General features: G+C 53.8%; 6 protein-coding genes across 6 annotated transcripts; all 6 read left to right on the top strand.

Annotated features, from left to right (window-relative positions):
- Nucleotides 1-260: 260 nt before the first annotated feature.
- Nucleotides 261-704, top strand: SPSK_08088 (clock-controlled protein 6; the record flags this gene model as incomplete). Its single annotated transcript, XM_016734733.1, has 2 exons — nt 261-499; nt 560-704. 2 exons carry the CDS (start codon nt 261-263, stop codon nt 702-704), a joined length of 384 nt encoding a protein of 127 aa, XP_016591512.1.
- A 1463-nt stretch (nt 705-2167) lies between these two features.
- Nucleotides 2168-2491, top strand: SPSK_08159 (uncharacterized protein; the record flags this gene model as incomplete). The annotated part of the gene is made up of 1 exon (XM_016734799.1): nt 2168-2491. One exon carries the CDS (start codon nt 2168-2170, stop codon nt 2489-2491), a length of 324 nt encoding a protein of 107 aa, XP_016591511.1.
- Nucleotides 2492-6799: 4308 nt separating this feature from the next.
- SPSK_07153 (propionyl-CoA synthetase) lies at nt 6800-8983 on the top strand (the record flags this gene model as incomplete). Its single annotated transcript, XM_016733820.1, has 1 exon — nt 6800-8983. One exon carries the CDS (start codon nt 6800-6802, stop codon nt 8981-8983), a length of 2184 nt encoding a protein of 727 aa, XP_016591510.1.
- A 5703-nt stretch (nt 8984-14686) lies between these two features.
- SPSK_06989 (chitin synthase) lies at nt 14687-17650 on the top strand (the record flags this gene model as incomplete). The annotated part of the gene is made up of 3 exons (XM_016733659.1): nt 14687-14767; nt 14874-17441; nt 17513-17650. The coding sequence occupies 3 exons, from the start codon at nt 14687-14689 to the stop codon at nt 17648-17650; spliced, it is 2787 nt and encodes a 928-aa protein (XP_016591509.1).
- A 1262-nt stretch (nt 17651-18912) lies between these two features.
- SPSK_07977 (ubiquitin-conjugating enzyme E2 M) lies at nt 18913-19577 on the top strand (the record flags this gene model as incomplete). Its single annotated transcript, XM_016734629.1, has 2 exons — nt 18913-18966; nt 19032-19577. The coding sequence occupies 2 exons, from the start codon at nt 18913-18915 to the stop codon at nt 19575-19577; spliced, it is 600 nt and encodes a 199-aa protein (XP_016591508.1).
- Nucleotides 19578-21529: 1952 nt separating this feature from the next.
- Nucleotides 21530-23025, top strand: SPSK_07472 (ketol-acid reductoisomerase; the record flags this gene model as incomplete). The annotated part of the gene is made up of 3 exons (XM_016734134.1): nt 21530-21737; nt 21904-21935; nt 22051-23025. The coding sequence occupies 3 exons, from the start codon at nt 21530-21532 to the stop codon at nt 23023-23025; spliced, it is 1215 nt and encodes a 404-aa protein (XP_016591507.1).
- Between the last annotated feature and the right edge of the window lie 275 nt (nt 23026-23300).

Raw genomic sequence — 23300 nt, 5'->3', positions numbered from 1 at the left:
CCCCAAAATAAGTCGCCATGGTCCAACGCGGTCGCCCATTTCTGTATATAAGACCACCCTCTCACTCCCTTTCTTGATCCATTCCCCTTTCTCTTTTCTTTCTTCTTCTCTTCTCTTTTCCTCCTCACCCACACTCGCTCACATACAAAACTACCCTGACTCTACAGTCAATTTCACTCGTTACAACAACCTCCACAACTCCTCAACCTCTACCACTTAATTCTCTAAACCGTCTTCCGACAACCACCCCAACCGACAAAATGAAGTTCTCCGTTGCCTCCCTCCTGGCCCTGGCCACCGCCGTCTCTGCTGGCTCCAACGTGACCTACACCACCGAGGTCGTCACTGCCCTGACCACCTACTGCCCTGAGGCCACCACCCTGACCCACAACGGCAAGACCTACACCATCACCTCGGCCACGACCCTGACCATCACGGACTGCCCCTGCACCGTCACCAAGCCGGTCACCACCGCCACCACGGTCTCGTGCACGACTCCGTACGTACAGCCAAATTGGTAGTTGACGCATTTAGAAACGTGAAACTAACTGCTCTCCAGCTACAACAACGCCACCGTCTCGCACACCAAGGGCACTGCTTCCTACACCCCCACCCAGTCGGCTGTTGTCACTGCCGGTGCCGGCAAGGTCATGCTGTCCGGCGCTGCCGGTGTCATCGCCGTCGGCGCTGCCATCCTGCTGTAAATGTAGCCAACGAAGACAACCCCCTCCTACATATACCTCTTACCGGAAAAAACCCCTACGCCAAACTTTTTTTATGTGCTGGGAATAATGGATTTTGTGAAGATTTGAAGACGTTCCAAGGACCACCGTCAATCTTTGAGGAGCAAATTTTTTTTTGAGAAAGGATGACTTGTTTACCGCGCAAAGGGTCTCTCTTTTAGCCAGCGAATTTTTTTCTATTAATATGATTTCCGCTTTTATGTGAGAATTACTTTCTCTGTTCTGTCTGGGAGACCCTGTTCTTTCGTTTTTCTTTCCTCTTCATTGTTTTGGACAAAACTTTTTACTTCTAAACATCTTCGCTTCTCTCACTTTTTCCATCAAGTTTTCATATTTCCCATCACAAAAAAACCAGGCTTTTGAACCGTTTTTAATGACCCTTGGGAAAGCGTTTTCTTTTTTTCTTGTTTCTGACTACCTTTTTTTATTTTCTGCTCGATGTTCTGCGAGGGACTCTTGTATTGCCTTCATTTTTAATGGTTGATAGACTTCCATATTTTTATTGAAATATTCCTTACCAGATTTTTTACCTGACATTGTTTGCTGTCGCTTGGTGACCATTCTGTGGAGCATTGTTTCAATGGTGTGCGGTCTTGAAAATTAACGTTGCAAAAGACAGTAGTTCATGTGATGATCGTAAACAGAGACGAGGCAATCCGTATTTTCTCTGCCGTTCTGACAATCTCTTTCTCTATCCCATCGACCTCAACACAGCTTGTGTAGACTACACGGTAGTTGAAGTCACTATAAACAACCCCATGCGGCCCATCATCGCTGGCGATCCAGATCGTCCCGTCGCGTATCACAACATTTGGTATCCGTCATCTGTCAAATGCGCGTCTGTCACTGCTGGCGAGAGACCAGCTGAAAACCGGTTGGACTAAACGCAATGTGCAATTAACCTTCTTTTCACTTGTCGTGTTCCTAATCGTTCCCGTCCTACACAACACCCGTTCTTACGTTCCCTTGATGCCCTGTTGCGAAACCGCTCATAGGCAGCAAGCTCCCTCTGCTGTCCTCACCCCAATCATGGCCTTTGGCGATGCCTTCGTTGCCTGGCTTTGAAGCTGGAGTCTTCTTCTACCCTCTGCCTCTGAAGTCTGCATCTCGCCCGGCTCTGCAGAAGAGATAGACGGCCCGTTTTGTGGGACGGGACAGCCTTCTTTGGGTCCCCGGAAGCGGCGGATAGCTGCTTGCTCCAGCTATTGCTCTGTATTGCTCTGTATTGCCTTCTCCAGGTTCCCGGGTAATACAGTCCACGGGAAGAGGAGAGTCATGGGGGAGAGCAATTGAAAGAGAGAAAAAAAAAAGAAGAAAAAAAAAAAGGCAGACCTATGACGGCGCACAAGTTCTCTGCCAACCAACAGATCAATGTATCTTACTCGTAGCCAGCCTCTCTCGTTTGACAAATTTCAAAATATGTGATGCTGCGCACCCAATTTCCACTGTCAGAATACAGCAAGCAGCGCGACACGTTATCTTTCCCTTCACATGCGCCCGCTGGCGCTTACCTGACTCCAGAGAACAGACGCGACAGGGACATTTTGGTGTGGGAAATTGCGCACCCTCCATCAGAAAAATGCACTCCGCCGACAAGCACACCCACCAGAACAGGCCAGCCCAGTCCAGCCCAGCACGCTCGCAAGGTCTTCTATCTCGACCCTTGCCTCACGCAACAGCGCCTTCTTCTTTTGGGTGCTGTTGAGAGCGTACCGAACATCGTATTCTACACTGCGATACGAGATTGATGGATTCTGCCGTAACAACCTACCAACTATCTTACTATCTCGACCCATGTTCGCACTTTGCCGTCTGTTCCCCGGTCCCTGGTCTGCCCTTCGAGAAAAACCCGATGCGCCGTAAACCAGGTCGATTCGCACTGCCCAGCTCCAGAAGACCCTTCGAGACTGTGTGGCCCGACCGCCGCAAGCCTTTTCGTTTCTTTGTCGCGCTTCCCTTTTTTTCTTTTCATTTTGATTTTTGCGCAGAATCTAAAACATGTCTCACTTGCCATCAATGTCGCGCGTCCAGACCACTCCACAATTGACAGACTCGTATTTCTTTCGTCTCTCGTTCTGTACATTCGTACTTTTGTACCCTCTACGGTGTACCTTTCGGAGCCTCTCTCTGTTCCCCTAGTCCACCTTTCTCGTCTGTTCCTATCGTCGCAAAAAGGACCACGTAAACAAAACAGCTAGACCGCAACCCAGCCGTTGACAATTTGCACCGAAAACTGGCACCAGCAGAGACGGCGTCCGCCGCCATCGCGCAGTCGCGCCCTTTTTTTGCGGCGCGCAACGAGTCCACTAGACGTAAATGGGCGCCACCCTATTTTATGCAAGAAATGCACCAAATTGTGCACGTTGCTGGAGTGCAGCAGGGGGGCTAATGCAGGAACGGCCAGGGCAGTCACAGAGAGAGAGTCGTTTGCTTCTGCTGTTTCCGGTCCAAAGGCGCTAAGCAAAAAGCAAGTTCTGTCGCCGCCAAGCAAGGTTGCCTAGCGAGCCTAGTTTTTCACCGGCTCTGTTTTCCATCCTATTTTTGAATCGCATAGTGAACGTTTGTTCAACCTAAGATACGAACATGTATACTGTGTGTACAACTGTGTATGCACTGTTTATGCACAACGCACTGCCTCGGAAGAACCAGCCACAGTTGGACAAGCGTGGCCGTGTCTTGGTTTTGCCTACGAACTGGCCTGGCCTCTCGAGCCTCTCTGCCTCTCTGTATCTGCCTCTTCCCTGCATTGCACCGTCGCACCGTCCCTCCTTTGACCTCTCCCCTGCATGGCACACCCCTCCTCCCTCTGAGCAAATACGAGCTTCGCTACCAAGGTGTGTTGTCAATATGCTCTCATGCTGTTTTGCGGCGGGACTGAGCGTTTTGTGCCCAACCATTGCTGCGCTGTGCTGTCCATGGCCAAAACCAAGGAATCAAACGTTTTTGGCGTATGCCAAGGGGTTCGAGTCAGCAAGCAAGCTCTGAAAGCTGGGACGTGAGAGGTGTGATGAGAAGACGAAAAAGAGCCTCCCGGGAGACGGGCCGACGGCGGCGTGGACAAGGGAACGAGCTGTCCTGCAGCATGCCAGATGAGGTGAAGCCGCAAACAGAAATCAAGAAATCTGCCAAGAATATGCAAGAGCATTGGAAAAAAAAGTACTGACGTAGGTGAAGCCTTACTTGGCGGAAAGCTTGCACTTCGGGTAGAGTCGGTGTGGGACCTTTCCTTCTGCGGTCCATGGCAAGACGAAGTGGTCGACGTCATTGCAGCTGAAGCCGGAAAGGTGAATATCGTCGTCTTTCAGGATCAAGGGCCTTTTGTCTTTTGCTTTGACCCTCCCAGCGTCCTCCTACCTTAGGACCCCTTCTGTCGACTCTTTGTCCTCTTCAGCTGCCCTTCTGATTGCCCTGATTGCGACCGGCCCTGAATCTGACGCGCTGAGTGAGACATTGGTGTCTCTCTGTTCCAGATCGCATGCCAGTCAGATGCGTCTGAGAGAGGGCGTTGAACAAAACTAGCACCCTGTCTGGGAACGGAGAAAACAGTCCACGGAACCCTGGGCCTAGGGGTGTGTGGTGTGAAACATTATTACTTTGTGTGCTCTCGTTCAAGGTTGATTGATATCTTTGCTGTTATCGTCCACTGCGTGTCTGGGCATCTGTCCTGCCAAACCATCCGAGACCGTGCTTGTGTCTTCTGCGTCCAATTTCAACATTCCAGAGAGTCTCTGTTGTTTGTTGACTTTTTCCATTTCTGCTGGCATCCAAACAATGCACTGCACTGGTGTGCATCTTCCAGAGGATACAAACGAGCTCGATGCTTGAGTAGCGCATTGCGCGATGCACACGGGAGGTATGCAGATCGACTCGGGGCATGCATCCAAGATGGTGAATTTTATCGCCTGTATAGATTGAAAATACAATGGCGACTCGCCTCGTTTACCTGCATGTCCTGGACTAAGAATATGCAGCCATGTACGCCAGACCGCGTCAGGCTCGGCTCACCCAGATGTCGGAGGTGTGATCCCCGGTGACGGGTATGTATCGGGCGGTACGAAGTACGTCCGAGTCTTGTACTTGGCATGTGGCGAGCAGTGTGTCTCCTGTAGTAGTCGCCGGAGTTGATCACATTGTCCCGGGGCATCGTCAGTTCGGCCCCGCTCCTCGGTCTCACGATGCGGTCGGCCCAGCCCGGACAGTCTGTCCTCGACGCCTTCTGGTGCCTTGCCGTGGGAGTGACCAATGTTTCTGATATCGGTTCAGGCCCATGCTCACGTGTATCAGCTTTTTCTTCTGTGACATATTGCACGTGTCTTCTGGTTCATGATGTGATGTCAGCAAGCGATAGCGGTTGTTGGGTCATGTCCTGTGCAGCATTGTTGTACTGTTGGTAGATGTACGTGATGATACGGACGGTATTTTTTTGACTCGTGTATTTGTATCCGCCGTGTTTGTCGTGTTTTGTGGTGTATGATGGTAAAGTTGGTTTCATATCGTTTATTTTTATTATTATGATTTTGACATTTTACAACTGCTTTTTTTTTTATGATTTTCTTATAAAAAAAAAACCATACGACAAGAAACAACGAAAGCAACAACAAATCCACCACGAAAAGTATCCCCAACAGAAAATAAAAACGAAAAGGAACAACACGTAATAGCTGCCGATATTCTATGGACAAAGACTGTTCGTCGTTGGTGGATGGCAACGCAGACTAGGTCGGCTAAGCTAACAAACGTAACCGAACAAGTATCACATATGCGCGAGGATGATGCATTGGCGTTTTACAAGTACAGTCCGCCAACTACGACTTACTTAAGAGAGCCAACAACCGCAGCCAATGTTCGCATAACCGACGACGTAATCTGTATGGCTGAGACGGGGTTTTCGAGGTATTGGCCAAACATGTCGAACCAGTCATAATGTGCAGCCTCCACGGTGTAAAGGAAAGGGACGACACCGATCTCCAATTCGCATCGACCCTTGAACAGCGGACGCCGTGTCCGTGGGTGCCGTCGCTTCTCCAACTTATACCTAGTCGTCCCTGATCGGCCCAAGTCGTTCAACAAAGCCCGAGAAATAACAACCATCCGAGCACAATACCCGAAAAACCGAAAGGAACGGACAAGCAGACCGCGCCCGTGCTCGGCACTCGAACGTCCTTTCATTCGGGCTTGAGATATGGGGTACAACAGCTCTCCTTTGGAAGTCCCGCATGGAAGATCGAAGCTTATTGCAGAGCTCTCCGGGCCCGGCTTTGACATAGATGGTTTGGACCTGGCTCTCCGGGACTGCCATGATTGACAACCGAACTAATACGGGGCATCAAAATACGGCCACATAGAAACAGGCGACGGACGACTGAAGACGACGCCCGGCCATGTTGCTTATTCCTCGTGGGTGGTGGTAGTCGCAATGGTGCGCAACAGCTCTTATGATCGGCTGTGTGAACATTGCAACGAAAGTGGCCGGGCTGGTTTGCCGGTTAGGTTCGCGCATTTGAGGACTCTGGTTGGAGGCTGGCGCCCGGGGGAACGGGGAAATAAAGTGGACCCACCTGTGCCTGGGCGGGGGGACTTGTGGAGGACCTGGGGCAAGTGACCCCAACACTCTTTCCCGCTCAGCCGGCAGTAAAACGGCTCGACATCTGAACCGAGAAAGGTCCGTCGACGGCGATACAAAGAGGAGTCGATGGACGGAGGTGGATGCCACTGTGAGAGTCGAGTGAGCAGATTGTGTCCATCTTCATCGTCTTTATCGACATCAAACCGCCCACTTTCGGTTGCTGCACCCCACAGGACAACGAAGTCCGAGGCATATTTTGGCAATTAAACTTGCTATTTATTTTAATCCTACCCCAACCTGCTCATCGTCTTACACAGTACACGGAAGGCGGTGGACGAGACGGCAGCTGCGACGGAGAACCCCTATTTGGCCTCCTTCCGCCATTCTCCTGCGCACTGCAACACTGGCGTCACGGCGGCTTTCGTCCCCCTTTCTTCGGGCGCGTTTCGGCACACATCTCCGACGACAGCCCCTAACTCCAACACGCGCCATGGCCGACCACCTGCAGGACCGGGTCCAGCGTCACTCGCTGTCGGACCCCGAGTCCTTCTGGACGCACCAGGCCGACCAGCTTTACTGGCACCATAAGCCCGACGTGGCCCTGAAGCACACGACCAAGACGCTCAAGGGACTGGCCGAAGACGGGGCCAAGAGCCGCGACGTGACGCACGACCACTGGGAGTGGTTCCCGGGTGGCCAGATCTCGACATGCTACAACTGCGTCGACCGCCACGTGCTTGAGGGCCGTGGCGAGGAGCCGGCCATCCTGTATGACAGCCCCGTCACCAACACCAAGCAGCGCATCACCTACAGCGAGTTGCTGGCCGAAGTCGAGACCACAGCGGCCGTGCTGCGCGAGCACGGCGTCAAGAAGGGCGACGTTGTCCTGGTGTACATGCCCATGGTCCCGGCAGCGCTCATTGGCATTCTGGCTGTCAACCGCCTGGGCGCCATCCACACCGTCGTCTTTGGCGGCTTTGCGGCCGCGCCTCTGGCCCAGCGCATCGAGGACTCGCGCCCCGTCGCCGTGCTGACTGCCTCGTGCGGCATCGACGGCAACAAACCCCCCATTGCCTACCGGCCCTTTGTCGAGGCCGCCGTCGCCCTGTCGGCCTGGAAGCCGCCGCACGTCATCGTATGGCAGCGCGATGCCCTGCGGTGGGACTGGACCGAGATCACACCGACCACGGACAAGATTGCCAGCACAACCAAGGCGCACTGCTGGCGCACGCTGGCCAACGACGCCCGCGCACGCAGCGCCAAGGCAGCGTGTGTGCCCGTCGCCTCCACGGACGGCGTGTACATTATCTACACGAGCGGCACCACGGGCAAGCCCAAGGGCGTGCTCCGGGAGGCGGGCGGCCACGCCGTCGGCCTGCACCTGATGATTTCGTACTTGTTCAACATCCACGGCCCGGGCGACGTCATGGGCTGCTTCTCGGACATTGGCTGGGTCGTCTCGCACAGCTACACGCTCTATGGCCCGCTGCTGACGGGCGCCGCCACCGTTTTGTACGAAGGCAAGCCCGTCGGTACGCCCGACGCCTCGGCCTTTTGGCGCATCGTCGAGGCGTACGGCGTGTCCACCATGTTCACCGCCCCCACGGCGCTGCGCGCCATTCGCAAGGACGACCCGGACAACACACACCTGACGGCCGTCGGCAAGCGCGGCGGCCTGCGCACGCTGCGCGCCCTGTTCCTGGCCGGCGAGCGGTCGGAGCCCGCCATTGTCACCATGTACCAGCAACTGCTCGCGGCGTACGGCGCGCCGGGCGCCAACGTCGTCGACAACTGGTGGTCCTCCGAGTCCGGCTCCCCCATCTCGGGCATTGCCCTGGGCGCCCACGCGGGACAAGACCGCCGCGCCGCCCCCGACGCCCACAGGGCCTCCAAGCACGCACCCGCCGCGCCGCTGCCCATCAAGCCCGGCAGCGCCGGCAAAGCCATGCCCGGCTTCGACGTTCGTGTTGTCGACGATCGCGGTCAAGAGCTGCCCGCCGGCACCATGGGCAACATTGTTTTGCGTATGCCGCTGGCGCCCACGGCGCTGCGCACGCTCTGGGAGGACGACGCGCGCTTCTACAAGGGGTACCTGCGGCGCTTCGACGGCCGCTGGCTCGACACGGGCGACGCGGGTGTCGTTGATGCCGACGGCTACATTCACATCATGGCCCGCTCGGACGACATCATCAATGTCGCCGCCCACCGCCTGAGCACCGGCAGTCTCGAGCAGGCCATTACCGGGCACCCCATGGTGACCGAGGCCTGCGTCGTGAGCATTCCCGACGCGTTGAAGGGCCACATGCCGTTTGCCTTTATCAACACCACGCGCGCGGCGGGCCAGTCAAACGACAAGACGGCCGCGTCGGACGCGGCCCTCTTCAAAGAAATCAATGACTGTGTGCGCGAGCAGGTCGGTGGCATTGCCTCGCTTGGTGGCCTGATTGAGGGCAACGGCATGATCCCCCGCACCCGCTCCGGCAAAACGCTGCGTCGTGTCCTGCGCGAGTTGCTGGAGAACGCCGTCCACGGCGACTTTGACGCCCCCGTCAATGTGCCCTCCACCGTCGAGGACGCCAGTGTTGTCGACGTTGCGCGCGAGCGCATTCGCACCTACTTCCGCGACCACGCAGGTGGCAAGCACGCCGCCATTGAGTCGCGGGCGAAGCTGTGAACGTCTCAGGTATTCGTTTATATGTCTTGTTGTCTTCTGTCTTTTCGTTTAAACGATCATGGCGTAAAAAGCTGGTATTATTTTATTGTCTTTTCCATCCGCCACTTGGCAACGTTCGTATTAAAATGTCATATACAGACTCGTGTTCTTGCTTTTGTCTAGTTTGTTTTTGAAATGTACGTTGTCCTCAATGCCGATTTGACGTACCCGTGCATTCGAGATAAACTTGATAACTTTCATATATATAGGTTGACGGTGTTTACAGACTTTAAAAAGCCTCCATTCGGTGCTTAGCAAGTAGGCATTGGGTCGGACCGTGTTCTCGGACGCGCCTGTCAGCGACGGGTAACCAGAAACAGTCTCTTCATGTGCTTGAAGGGCGGAAGAGCAGATAGTAGCACTAGCAACATGTATGGGGTGGTAGTGCAAAGAAAGTTGCATTCGCGCGAGACAAATGGCAGATATCGGCATCTCTCCCCTCTATCCAGCCGTTGATGTCAGAAAACGGTATTTGGGGTAGAGGAATGGCTCCAGGAGAGATTCAGAGCGGAACGGAAGTGTCCTTTCAACAGCACTCAACTGTAGTATGCGGCTCTGTTTGGTTTCACGGTATGCTGGCCACTGCACGAGGACGACACATACATGACGACTTGTTAGCATGAATCAAATTTCGCCCCAGTGATGCTGGTGGGCCCCTACTTGTACTTGATGACCAGGTACGAGTCTCGCATGCACTCGTGGAAAGTGAGCTGGCCGCCAGAAGACGCAAGTGTAACCAGCGCAAATAATTTTGACGCTGCGGCTTGGAAAGTAGGGAGTGGAACGAGGTTATCCTGTCCAACTGGTCCAACATGCGGACAACGGGGATCGTGAACAGCGTGTTGGCGGATGCCGTGTGAGTGAACGGTAGATGTGATGTGTCGAAACGGGTCAGGATACAGGACCTTAGTCGGAGACGGTGAACGGCTGCGTTAGCTGGCCAAGACGTGATTTATCGAAGGAAGCTTCTCGTGCGAATAAGTCTCTTTGTAGACCCTGTCGCGGCTCCGATGCCTGAGGAATCAGCACAAAACCATCAAGCACATTGTCCTTTCGCGCCTGTCCACCATTTACCGGCCGATGTTCTCGTCTTCACCCGTGGTATCACATGGGCACGATAGGTGTCACGAACTATTCTGTTTTGTGATTCATCGTGCGAACCTCATTTTCGGCGGTGACGTTCGTTCAAGTCTGTATGTTGAGTGCTATGGTAACGGCTCGATTCCAAAGCAAACACTCGATATCAAAGTAAAGAACGTAATGAATATTCATCGGATGAACGGTAGCGACAGCAGAGCCGTGTAAAATAGTAGATTCGGAATGAGGCCGAAAGAAGTAATCAGAGCATTGCTCATCGTACTTCGCAGTCATGGGTTTGTTTACTGCAAGGAGTTTCTAGTTGTGGCAGCGCGAGAAGGCTACATGAGGCAGTCGCGACCCATCTTGCCACGTGAGTAGGTCTATGTTGACACTTCTATGGAAAATGTCGTATCGGTAATTCGTGAATTGGTATATTTCATCGTCGTGCTAATTATGGCCGGCGAAGACTTGGCCTGGCTCACACTTGTACGGCATTTGATACCCCACGGCATCACATCATGAACATTTTCAGTTGGAAAACAAGCCACGTGATATTGTCATTGACGTGCCCAGTCGCCAGATTCTCTCCCGCTTTGCAGCCTCGTCTGATCATTGCTTCCGTTTCCATCAGTTCAGCCTTCGTCCTGCATGCCTTTTCTACTTGAACTGTGCCTAGATCTGAGTGCGGCTGGTTCGCGTCCCCATCCTCACGCTTTTCTTATTGTGCCGTTTCGAGCACTGGCGTGAGCGAAGCTTTGCACAGCTTTCTGAAGCCTCAGCTTGGCGTCTGGCAGCGACAGAGCAAGGCGGTCTTAGTGGGGTCGCACTCCTTTTTCGATCTTTTGTCCCCCGTCAAGCTTTCCACCACTCAGATAACTTTCAAGAAGAGCCACCGCCACTGCCCGCCCCCTTTTCTATTTTTATCGTTTCAGGACAGAATAGCGCGTCAACCAGAACAGCCGGGTGACATGGCGAACGAAAACGAAGAATCGTCGAAGGCGAGAAAGAAAGACACCCGCTGATCAGAAGCGATGCATTTCGTGTTATGCAAACAAACGCGTACATTGTAATAAGGATGACCTCTGGAAAATATGTTTCGCACGGCTAGTGAGCAATGCACTCATATGCACCGTGGGTATGCCCTGTGCAGTTGCCACAGCATATTTACATACGACAGCTACACAACAGGCTGTGAGACGCGGTGCGGCATACCCAGAATGATACGTCGTACTTTGTGCATAGATTTTGTATGCACGTAAAGTCCATCCAGTCACTGGCCGCAACACTAAAAAACGATCCAGGCTTGAGCCGATGTGCGTGTCATCGCATGCATAGATACGGAGTGTTCTGCTGTGTGTCTCTCTGTCCGTCCGTTCTGGCCGCGTGGCTGATGTGCTTCCCGTTCTGGACATGGACGCGAATCGTATTCCCGTATTTCATTTCTCTGCTGATCGGCGGACGACCCGGCGTTGCTTTGGAGGCTCTTTCCGTTGCGTGAGAGCCCCCTTCTCACGGCTCACTTTGCTCAGCTTACGGTGCATATGGAGTCAGCTCTAGAAAATAAGATTTGACGGATGTGAGCACAGGCATCCTTGGATCCTGGCGGAGCCCTAACACAGATAATGAACAGGGCTCAAAGGAGAGACTAAATTGCAGAGTGAGAAAGCGATGGAAGCGATGGAGCCGCTTTCTCACGGGGGTTCTGTGATACACAACCACGGGTAACTCTCACATACTTTCCTCATCGTACACAAGGTTTTCTGGCCTCCATGTCTCCAGTCATTGGATGTACTTACGATGTAGTATGCCCGTTGAGAAACAGCGCTACATGCCGCGGTAAGACAGGTCCTGCGGGCAAAAGTTTCAGGTGCGCAGAGTACGGCGATGCGCGAGAGAATAAAAGACGACAGGGCACCATCTCATATCGTGCAACAGCGGGTGTCACTGGGCAATTACGTGTCGCATGTACGGAGTATTACTGCGTATGCAGACATTTGGTCGAGAGCAGACTGAACGGGACCGTCTCGTCCAGTCTCCGTGCACTGTCATGGTGTGCTCGTCTTGGTGCTCCGTTCACTGCGTACAACGTTTGCCAAATGGTATTTACGGAGTACATGGTCCTGGCTTTGGGACTTTTCGACACTTTTCTCTGGGCGTTCTACCGGGAGTCGTCGACTGTCTGGCGTGTTTCGTTTGTTTTAGCCTCCTGGAACTAAAGCAGGATTGAAACACGGCAAAATACCGTACTGCCAACGGCTCGACACTGTTCTCGTACCAGCGAACGACGTTCTCCACATTCATGCTTTTTCTTTTTGAAGCTGTGGCGATTGGTGGTGCGATGTGGACCAGGGTGATCGGCAGGGTATTTCTTAGGGGCTGCGCAGCATGATTGGCAAGGCAAAACAGCGCAGAACGAGGGGACAAAACTGCCTGTTGGTCTCGATTTGGCCTGGACCGGCAATGGGCGTTGGTGGCGCTAGTGTTGCGTAACTGAAAGGAAATACGGATTAAGCACGTTGCGTATCTGACTACTACTGGGGATTTACTACTGGGGATTGATACAGGGTCCGCCGTCTCGAACATGTCTGTTTGACGCGCTCATGATGATAAAAATTCGGGGACGGCGCGTACTGACAGGCGGCACGATCAGGCAAATACGGGCCAAAGGGGGCCAAATCGGGGGCTCCATTAACGCAACAGAGTTTTTCCAGAAGCAATACGAGGCCTACGAAACAGGTACGCGAATGTGTACGAAACTACATTTCGACATAGGACTACTGGTATTCTGTACTAGCAACTAGTAAACGCCACTGTCAACTGGCGCCGAAGGGGTTCTGTTCCGATGACGACAGCAGAACAAAACAGAAGCGAGAGCGCTCTGTTCCAACAACGCGGCAGGGACATTTGCTGGCGGGCCGCAACTCGTCATGATCCAATTTGATGCAGGCGGACTGGCGATTGGGAAGGCGAAACGCTCGGAGCCGACTGAACGTGCCGTTTCTTTTGCCTGTTTTTGCTTGCTTTACGGCACAAATGGATGGGACGACGACTGAGCTTGGCTCAGGGACGAATGTTCGGCTGTGACGTCGTTTCGGCTCTGGAGGTGTGAAGTCTATATCGACGGCAACCAGATCGGGGAACAAATGCCTCACTTGTCTCGTCGTCCAGTACTTTATCGTTTGGCCTTGAACCAAATCGTGGAGTCGTTATACGTGGCTTGCACGCCATGGTCATTCCTTTATTCAGGTGGCTACCGTCCTTCTCATCACGCTCCTTCCCATAGCCGTCTCGTTTCCTGTCGTCCTTAATTTTCAAGGTTGCAATTCCTGTCGTCGTTCCTGTTTTGCTCGGGTACTTCTCCTTCCCGGTGGCTGTTGGTTCGAGCATAACGCACCCTGGCCGCTCGCAACATCGTACGCCGTATGGAGAAAATCCTGTTCTCTAAAAAAAGAGTTAACGAACAGCCCCCGCGCCCCTTCCCTGGAAGCGCAGTGGCCCCACCTTTCTCCATCTGTATGCCAAAATGCAGGCTTGGCTAAGCCACATGCACCACTTTTCGCTGTGTCCATAGGCTCTCACCTGTCTGACATTCCTTCCTCCTGGCCAGCCCGAAAAATAATATGGAGACATAAGTAACCGTGAGAAACTGTAGATACTTTTAGGAAAAAGAGCTGTCCCCAAACCGCGCGCCCTAGGCCGGCCATTTTCAGCTTAGATGCCCTGTCTCCTATTTCCCTTGGTTGCTCTTTCCTCCCCAGTCGGCCTCCCTACTTTCCTTTAGATCGACGAGCTTCTTGCCATTTTCCCCGTTCCCGTTTGTGTTCCTGACTCTCCTTTCCTCTCTTCTTTACTTTTTTCTTTTGCTCTCACCATATTTCTCGACCTTCTTTGCGATATCGTTTCTCCTCCCCCAGTCGACCATTTTTGCATTGTGCACGCACATCACGCACATCACGCGCATCGAAACGGTTGCTAGCCTGTACGCGGTCAACAAAAGGCTGCATCCGGACCAACGCCGCCCCCTTGTTTTGGTTCTCTTTGTTTAGGCTCGAACCTTTCACTTTATTTTATTTGACCTGCCTATTTTCTGCAATTTTGCTGCAGTCTTCGTGCTTTGTGCACGCTTTTATCTTGTTCTCCTTTTCCAATTTTTGGATTGTTTTGACTCTTGGGACTCCTGTCTTCTGGCGTCGACGCACCTCCCACAGTCCAACACAGCTCCGCCTCAGCCAGCGCAGCCGCACCTTGGTTTTCCGACAACCAACAAAAACCGACCTTGCCCCCTGCCTCCCCTCCTCTCGATTTTCATCACGTCCGTTTCGTGCTTCCGCCAAACCTTGTCCAAAACAAAGACGGAACTTCACCACTCACGCAGACGCCGATTTGCATCAGCTTTATTGCGAAGCGTTGTCGATTTTCGACCTCCTGCGAAATAAGGCTTTTCTAGCTAGCATCTTTATATACGACTCTAGTCTGCATTCCAGCTGACCCCAGCGACCCCAACTGCATTCTCACTCGCAAACTTTCTCTACTCTTCACTCTCTTTCCTCTTTTCTCCCACACGCAGTCTTTCTCTCCTCCGCCATGGCGTATCGTGGCCGCGAAGGAGGCGACTACGAGGGTAACGAGGGCCATCATCTGCAGGAGCTGCCTGCAGCCGGCCAGGTAAGTCGACTAAACAAAGCAACCACGAAAGCCGCGAGCGGGCGAAAGCAAGAGCCGCGACGCATGTTGTGGACAATAAGCTAACGTGAGTCTCCACCGCGAAAAGTACCACATCCCGCCCGCCGACGACAATGAAGAGCTTCAGCACTCTCTTCTGAACCAGGGCTCCTCGCACTACGACCATGACCGCTTGGGTACCGGCGTGTCCAACATCCGCCCCGAATCCACATACAGCTTGTCAGAGTCCTATGCCCCAGGCGCAGCTACAAATGTCCGTACCGGGCCTGGATTCCCGGCCGCCCCGTCACCTTTTCAGAATGACACCGGCATGTCCACCGGAGGTGCCTACCTTGGTGACCCGTATGGTGGCTTTGGCGGTGCGGGCCCCGGTCGGCCGCAGTCAACCGTCTCGATGGGCGGCGACATGGACGAGAGCTTCTACCGCCGCCAGCAGCAGGCATCAGGTGGTGGCCTGAAGCGCTACCCGACACGTAAGGTCAAGCTGGTACAGGGCTCCGTTCTGAGCACGGAGTACCCCGTCCCCAGTGCTATTCGCAACTCGGTGCAGCAGCGCTACCTCGAGACGGAGGCCAACCACAACGAGTTTGTCAACATGCGCTACACGGCTGCCACCTGCGACCCGAACGACTTCACCCTGAAGAACGGTTACGATCTGCGCCCGCGCATGTACAACCGTCACACCGAGCTGCTCATCGCCATCACGTACTACAACGAAGACAAGGTGCTCCTGTCCCGTACCCTGCACGGTGTCATGCAGAACATCCGCGACATTGTGAACCTGAAGAAATCCACTTTCTGGAACAAGGGCGGGCCTGCCTGGCAGAAGATTGTCGTCTGTCTCGTTTTTGACGGTCTTGAGAAGGCCGACAAGAACGTGCTGGACGTCCTTGCCACCATTGGTGTGTACCAGGACGGTGTCATCAAGAAGGACGTTGACGGCCAGCCCACGGTCGCTCACATTTTCGAGTATACGACGCAGCTGTCTGTCACGCCCGGTCAGCAGCTTATCCGCCCTGTCAATGACGGCCCGACAACTCTGCCGCCCGTCCAGTTCATCTTCTGCTTGAAGCAGCAGAACAGCAAGAAGATTAACTCGCATCGTTGGCTCTTCAACGCCTTTGGCCGCATCCTGAACCCCGAGGTCTGCATTCTGCTCGATGCCGGTACCAAGCCCAGCCCCAAGTCTCTGCTTGCGCTCTGGGAAGGCTTCTACAACGACAAGGACCTCGGTGGTGCTTGCGGTGAAATTCACGCCATGCTGGGCAAGGGCGGCCGCAAGCTGCTCAACCCGCTTGTTGCGGTCCAGAACTTCGAGTACAAGATCTCCAACATTCTCGACAAGCCGCTTGAGAGTGCCTTCGGTTACGTTAGTGTGTTGCCTGGTGCTTTCTCGGCCTACCGCTTCCGTGCCATCATGGGCCGTCCTCTGGACCAGTACTTCCACGGTGACCACACGCTGTCCGCCATTCTCGGCAAGAAGGGTATCGAGGGCATGAACATTTTCAAGAAGAACATGTTCTTGGCCGAGGACCGTATTCTCTGTTTCGAGCTGGTCGCCAAGGCAGGCCAGAAGTGGCATCTCTCCTACATCAAGGCCGCGAAGGGCGAGACGGATGTGCCTGAAGGTGCCGCCGAGTTCATCGGTCAGCGTCGTCGTTGGTTGAACGGTTCGTTTGCCGCCAGTTTGTACTCGCTGATGCATTTCGGTCGCATGTACAAGAGCGGCCACAACATCATCCGCATGATCTTCCTGCACCTGCAGCTGCTGTACAATGTCGCTAACGTCATATTTACCTGGTTCTCCCTTGCATCCTACTGGCTTACGACATCCGTTATCATGGACCTTGTCGGCACGCCTGTCGTCGCTTCGGCCAAGTCATCTGAGCACCACGGTTGGCCTTTTGGTGACACTGCCACGCCCCTTATTAACTCGATCCTCAAGTACATCTACCTGGCCTTTGTCATTTTGCAGTTCATTCTGGCGCTGGGTAACCGGCCAAAGGGCTCCAAGTATACCTACGTTACGTCGTACCTTGTCTTTGGCTTTATCCAAGCCTACGTACTGGTCCTGTCCGCTTTCCTCGTCGTCGAAGCCTTCAAGACGCCCGTCTCAGAACAGATCAAGACGGATAACGTCAACGATTTCTTGGGCAGTGTCTTTGGTGCCAACGCCGGTGCGGCCGGTGTGATTATCCTCTCTCTGTTCGCTATCTATGGTCTCTACTTCATCTCCTCGTTCCTGTACCTCGACCCCTGGCACATGTTCCACTCGTTCCCCTTCTACCTGATTCTCATGTCGACCTACATCAACATTCTGATGGTCTACGCTTTCAACAACTGGCATGATGTTTCTTGGGGTACCAAGGGTTCGGACAAGCAGGAGGCTCTGCCTTCGGCGCAAGTCACCAAAGGCGAGAAGGATGAGGTGGTTGTAGAGGAGATTGTCAAGCCTCAGGAAGATATCGACAAGCAGTTCGAGGCCACGGTCAAGCGTGCTCTGGAGCCGTTCCACGAGGACGAGAAGCCCGAACCCAAGGATATCCAGGACTCATACAAGTCTTTCCGTACGATGCTGGTCGTCCTGTGGCTGTTCTCCAACTGCCTGCTGGCTGTTATCATCACGAGCGACAACTTCAACGGCATTGGCATTGGTGTATGTTACCCCCAGCTCCCCACCCGCCCTTGTTATTTGGTCTTGACTCTTACTAACGTGTCTTCGCACAGCAAACGACCACCACCCGTACAGCCTACTTCTTCAAGTTTATCCTGTTCGCGACCTGTTTCCTTTCCATCTTCCGTTTCCTTGGTTTCCTTTGGTTCCTCGGCAAGACGGGTCTCATGTGCTGCATTTCCCGTCGTTAAGACGAAGACAAAGCGAGATGTCCGCGTCGGCCAATCGATATACAACCCATCTAAACCGAGGCGTGGACTTTTTACCAAGGCTCGCGCACATGGATGCTGGGGACGATAGATTGGAAAGAGGGAGGTCCTGGGCAAGCAATTCCAGGCCATACAAAATGGTACACTGGCTATCCCCGGTGACCAGCATGCGCCCGTTTTTTTGCTTTTCTTTTTCAAAGGGTTCCAAGAGAGCGTAAAAACGGCATGGGATCTTTGGCGTTTCTATATTTTTGACACAAAGTTTTGTGTTCCATTTACTTGTTGCTTGTTTTGCCTACCTTTTTGGGTCTTTTTTCTATTATCCTTTTGTCCACTTTCCACTGTCTTCCGCTATATCTTTTTTGCTTTTGTTTTCGAATCTTCCTTGCTTTCATTTTGTTCCTTATATTTGATTGAGAAAGACCATTTCGAGCGATGTCATTATATCTGCCATCCTCCCCATTTTAATTGAGAGATATCCACACACTTTACACGAAATTGGTGAATTTTTAAAATTTTAAAATTTTAAATTCTTTCAAGAGTGTCGTCGCTAAGGCGTTTGTATTCATTGTTTTGGCTTGTCACCTTTCATTTTTCAAATTCTGTTTGTGATGCAAGTGGCAAGTGGCGAGATGGGTTGTGGTTAGTTAGAGTAGATGACTAATATTCTAGAAGAGAATGGCCTTTGCCTGCCCCCCAGTCAATGAGGTGTCGCTGGCTGACCGCAAGGCAGCATAAGCAGCAAACCCCACCTGTGGCATCTTGCGGCATCGTTTGCCCACAACCCAAAAGCGAACTGATTCTAACTCCGCAATACCAACCTGCACTTTTTGCGATCGCGTTGTTTGGTCTCTTCGTTTTCTAAAAATTTCTAGCATTTTTCTTTCGCTGCACGGACAAGGCACACGATCAACACTCTCGTTCTACTGCGGGCACGATACGAACCAGCATCAGCGTCACTTGCTTTCTCCCCCAACGCGATTTCCATTTCCTCCTTGTCGATTCTTCTTTTCGTCGCGATTACCCCCTCGTTTGTCCGCTGTCAACAACCCCCACCGCCGTCTCAATCTCACACCGGGCCTTTCTTTTGTGCAGCTGGCGGTGCAACTTGTTTCGAGTGACTGGACGAGCTTCCGACGTGCCCGACATATCCGGTGTCCTCCCTCCGACCTCCATCTCCCCTCCTCCCCGTCGGCCCTTCAAACCTCACGCGCGCAGAGTTTGTGCGCACCCGACGGCTCACGATGTTGAAGATTTGGTCCATGGTAGGTTCCCAAGGCCTTGGGAGGCCGATGCCGGTAGGCAGAGGGTGTGCGTGCGTGCGTCTGATTGACGACTAACCTGTTTTCTCCCCTGGCCATAGAAGAAGGAGCAGCAAAAGGCCGAAAATGCCGAAGGCGCTGCGGCGGGCGGCAAGAAGAAGAAGGTCACGGCCGCCCAGCTGCGGGTACAAAGGGACCTGTCGGAACTCTCGCTGGGCTCGACCATGCGCATCGACTTCCCAGACCCGGACGACATTCTCAACTTTACTCTGGTCATTGAGCCTGACGAGGGCATGTACCGCGGCGGCCACTTCACCTTCAAGTTCCACATCAACGCCAACTTCCCGCACGACCCGCCCAAGGTCGAGTGCCAGCAAAAGATCTACCATCCCAACATTGACCTGGAGGGCAAGGTGTGCCTCAACATCTTGCGGGAGGACTGGAAGCCCGTGCTGAACCTGAACGCGGTCATTGTGGGCCTGCAGTTCCTGTTCCTCGAGCCCAACGCGTCCGATCCGCTCAACAAGGACGCGGCCGAGGACCTGCGCGCACACCGGGAAATGTTCCGGCGCAATGTGCGGGTGGCGATGACGGGCGGTTCGGTGCGCGGCGAGCCGTTTGACAAGGTGATGCTTCCTGGAAAATAGGAAACCGAAGTCGACACCAACATCAACAGCGCGGCACAGCAGCCTGGGCTGCGTATGCTGCCTACGCTGCCTACGCTTCCTACGCAGACGATCAATAGAGACGAGCAACTCGATGCTATTGTTTCTCCGCCCGTCTCTACCTCCCTCTCTACCTCAACACCCGCAGTCCATACCTCTCCCACCCCCCGTCCCCGTCGCAGGCGTCGTCGCGCCCCCCGTCGGGGCTGAATGGACATCTCCGGACTGGCCTGGGCAGCGCGTCTATCCTCTCTTCCCCTCCCCCCTCCCTTTTACCCCTTTGCGGGGGACTGCGAGATCTTTACGTTCCACGGTCTCGACCAGAAGGTTTCTAGAATTGGAGCCGTGCCTTGCACCGTGCTCCACCCTGCCCTTATTTTTGTGTTTATCTTGGGGTTTATGCTTATGATTGTTTGCGGGGAAGAGCTGGGGAAGCGCTGGGGAAGCGCTGCCGATATGCCGGGAGATGGATGGCAATCAGATAAGACGGACAAAATGAAGGGGAGATGACGACATTGGGCGCATCATGAGGAGTCTCGGGTCTGGGTTTAGTTGCATCATGCATGTCTGTTTTATTCTGCTCGTTTTTATCTGAACGGTTGTTTCTGCGTTCGCCTTTCTTTTTGTCTTTTCATCATCGTGCCTATGTATTTCACTGCAGCATCATTATTTTCCAGATGAATCATTAACATATTTTAAGTCTTTCAGCTGTGCTGTCCGCAATTCTCAAGGTGAACTATGACAAGTTTCCGTATCGTTCTTAATTTAATCCGTATTACCACGACCGTCTCCGAGCTTGCTACTGTTCTTGGATGCTCCATCCGTTATGTGTGTATATAAACATCACGAGCAGGTTCTCTAGAGAGTGAGACAGGCCAAGAGGCCGTAAGTTTGCCTATCAAGAACAGTTCTGGAACATGAGCACGTGTGCTTGTAGCATGTGTCGGATTACAGCGATTGCAACTCGACAAGCCCCATTCAGGGACCTGCCATTATCGGTAAGTACCTTGAATTGCAACGAAGCTCTTTCGCCATAGTGCCGGAGCCTGCCATGTGCGTTCTCGGCCGGGTGTGAGTCGCAATTGCTTCGTTTCTCCAACTTGTTCTTCCCTTACCAAAGAAACCGTTCGATTTTGGCGCGTTCCTTGCCCCTGGCTCCTTCTCGTTGGTGCCATTTTTGCCTCTTTCCTCCGGACAAAACATCTCCTCTTTCCAAAGTAGGTGCGCACGCACAGGTCTGGACTCCTGGGACCGTGAGGGACCGTGAGAAAGAAGTAGGAGTCACCCAGTGTCTCCAACAAAAATACACCGACTTCGGTGGTCGCTACAGCAAGCGCAAAGATGCCCCACTTGGAGTCGCGGGAGCATCTCTTCTTGTACTTTAGCTAGTAATTTTGGCGGGCAAGGCACAAGTCCAATCCACTCAAGAGGGCCCAAAAGAAGGTGACTCGTAGGAGAGGGGCTCGACGGCACCGACCAACGGCGCCCAGCCAACGTTTTAGAGGCAAGAACCACACAAAAAGGCTGCCCCTCCGGAGACGTGCAAGTTGCCGCGGACCAATAGCGTGCCCGGATTCGATAGCTTTTGCACATTTCGGATTTTTTTGTCAATGGTTTCGTCTTTTGTGCAGCCCTTTTGCCAGATAATTGTCAATAGTTCTTGTCTGCTACTGCTGCCGTCCTTACATTTGCTCTCGTCCCGACTTGCTGTCACCCGCTTTTTTCGTCACCCCATCTTTTCCACAAAGAGATCTCACACATTTTTGTGCTCGTTGGATTCCCTTCATATTGTGGTCGTCCCCCCTCCTTCCGACTTTATTTTTCGTCCTTTCTTCCTTCCCTTTTCTCGTCTCTTTCCATTCACACTCATCACCAACGACCGTTATACCCATCTCCTCTCCTTTTTCTTTCTTCTCCCCCCAATTCACATCACAATGGCTTCTCGTGGCTTCTCCCGGGCTCTGCGGAGCCCCCTGGCCCGCCAGATCGTGGCCCCCGCTCAGCGCCGCACCTTCGTCGCCGCTGCCGGCCTCGTCCGCGCGAAGGCTGCCGTTTCGGCCGTCATGCCCGCCAAGATTGCCCAGCAGCAGGTCCGTGGTGTCAAGACCATTGACTTTGCCGGCTCTGAGGAGCAGGTGTGGGGTGAGTGACACAATTCCAACTCACGAGCGTGATCCGGGTGCATGCAAAGGCAATTGGTGGTTCCTGGGGGACCACAGGACCTTCGCAGTGGCAGCTGGAGGGATCGGGAACTCAATTGAAGGCGAACGGCGTCGTGGCTAACCATTCTTCTTTTTTTGTCTTACAGAGCGTGAGGACTGGCCCAAGGAGAAGCTCCTGGTACGTTTGCAGCCCTAACTAAGCCTTTTCGGGGCCTGGGAACCCCCACACAAGGCACCACAGCTCGACATTGCAGCAAACAACATCCGCTAACCCGCATTTTTCTTCTCTCCAGGACTACTTCAAGGACGACACCTTCGCTCTGATCGGCTACGGCTCGCAGGGCCACGGCCAGGGCCTGAACCTCCGCGACAACGGCGTCAACGTCATCATCGGCGTGCGCAAGGATGGCAAGTCCTGGAAGGACGCCGTCCAGGACGGCTGGGTCCCGGGCAAGAACCTGTTCGAGGTCGACGAGGCCATCTCGCGCGGCAGCATCATCATGAACTTGCTGTCGGACGCCGCGCAGTCCGAGACGTGGCCCCACATCAAGCCCCAGCTGACCAAGGGCAAGACGCTGTACTTCTCGCACGGCTTCTCCCCCGTCTTCAAGGACCTGACCAAGGTCGACGTCCCCAAGGACATTGATGTCATCCTGGTCGCCCCCAAGGGCTCTGGCCGCACCGTGCGCTCGCTCTTCCGCGAGGGCCGCGGTATTAACTCGTCGTTCGCCGTCTATCAGGATGTGACCGGCAAGGCCGAGGAGAAGGCCCAGGCCATTGGTGTGGCTATTGGCTCCGGTTACCTGTACAAGACCACCTTTGAGAAGGAGGTCTACTCGGACCTGTACGGTGAGCGCGGCTGCCTGATGGGCGGCATCCACGGCATGTTCCTGGCCCAGTACGAGGTGCTGCGCGAGCGCGGCCACAGCCCGTCGGAGGCGTTCAACGAGACCGTCGAGGAGGCCACCCAGAGCCTGTACCCCCTGATCGGCGCCAACGGCATGGACTGGATGTACGAGGCCTGCTCGACCACCGCCCGGCGCGGTGCCATTGACTGGTCGCCCCGTTTCAAGGACGCCCTGAAGCCCGTGTTCAACCAGCTGTACGACTCTGTGCGCGACGGCTCCGAGACCAAGCGCTCGCTCGAGTACAACAGCCAGAAGGACTACCGCGAGAAGTACGATGCGGAGATGGACGAGATCCGCAACCTGGAGATCTGGCGTGCCGGCAAGGCCGTCCGGTCGCTGCGCCCCGAGAACCAGAAGTAAGACGTGTTTTGCTTCTGGGGATTGTCACGAGTCGTAGTTGCGAGGCACGGTCTTGGATGAGCGAGTCCAAGGCTTTTTCTTTTTAATTTTTTCACCACCTGTTTAACGTCCTTATGTATCGGTCCTGAGCGGATGATGTTGGGTTTTAGGAATTGGGAAACATACCAAAAATGAAGAGACCAAAGAACGAAATCAAAAGCAACCTGTTTACAGCCAAACGTTTACTGGCCCATCTTGGACGTAAAAGAGAGTGGTTTGACGCACGGCAGGGCTAT

The sequence above is a fragment of the Sporothrix schenckii genome (assembly GCF_000961545.1).
Source record: "Sporothrix schenckii 1099-18 chromosome Unknown Cont41, whole genome shotgun sequence".
Lineage (NCBI taxonomy): Eukaryota > Fungi > Ascomycota > Sordariomycetes > Ophiostomatales > Ophiostomataceae > Sporothrix > Sporothrix schenckii.
The sequence above is the reverse complement of the archived record's forward strand: the minus strand, read 5'-3'. Positions and strand labels throughout refer to the sequence as shown.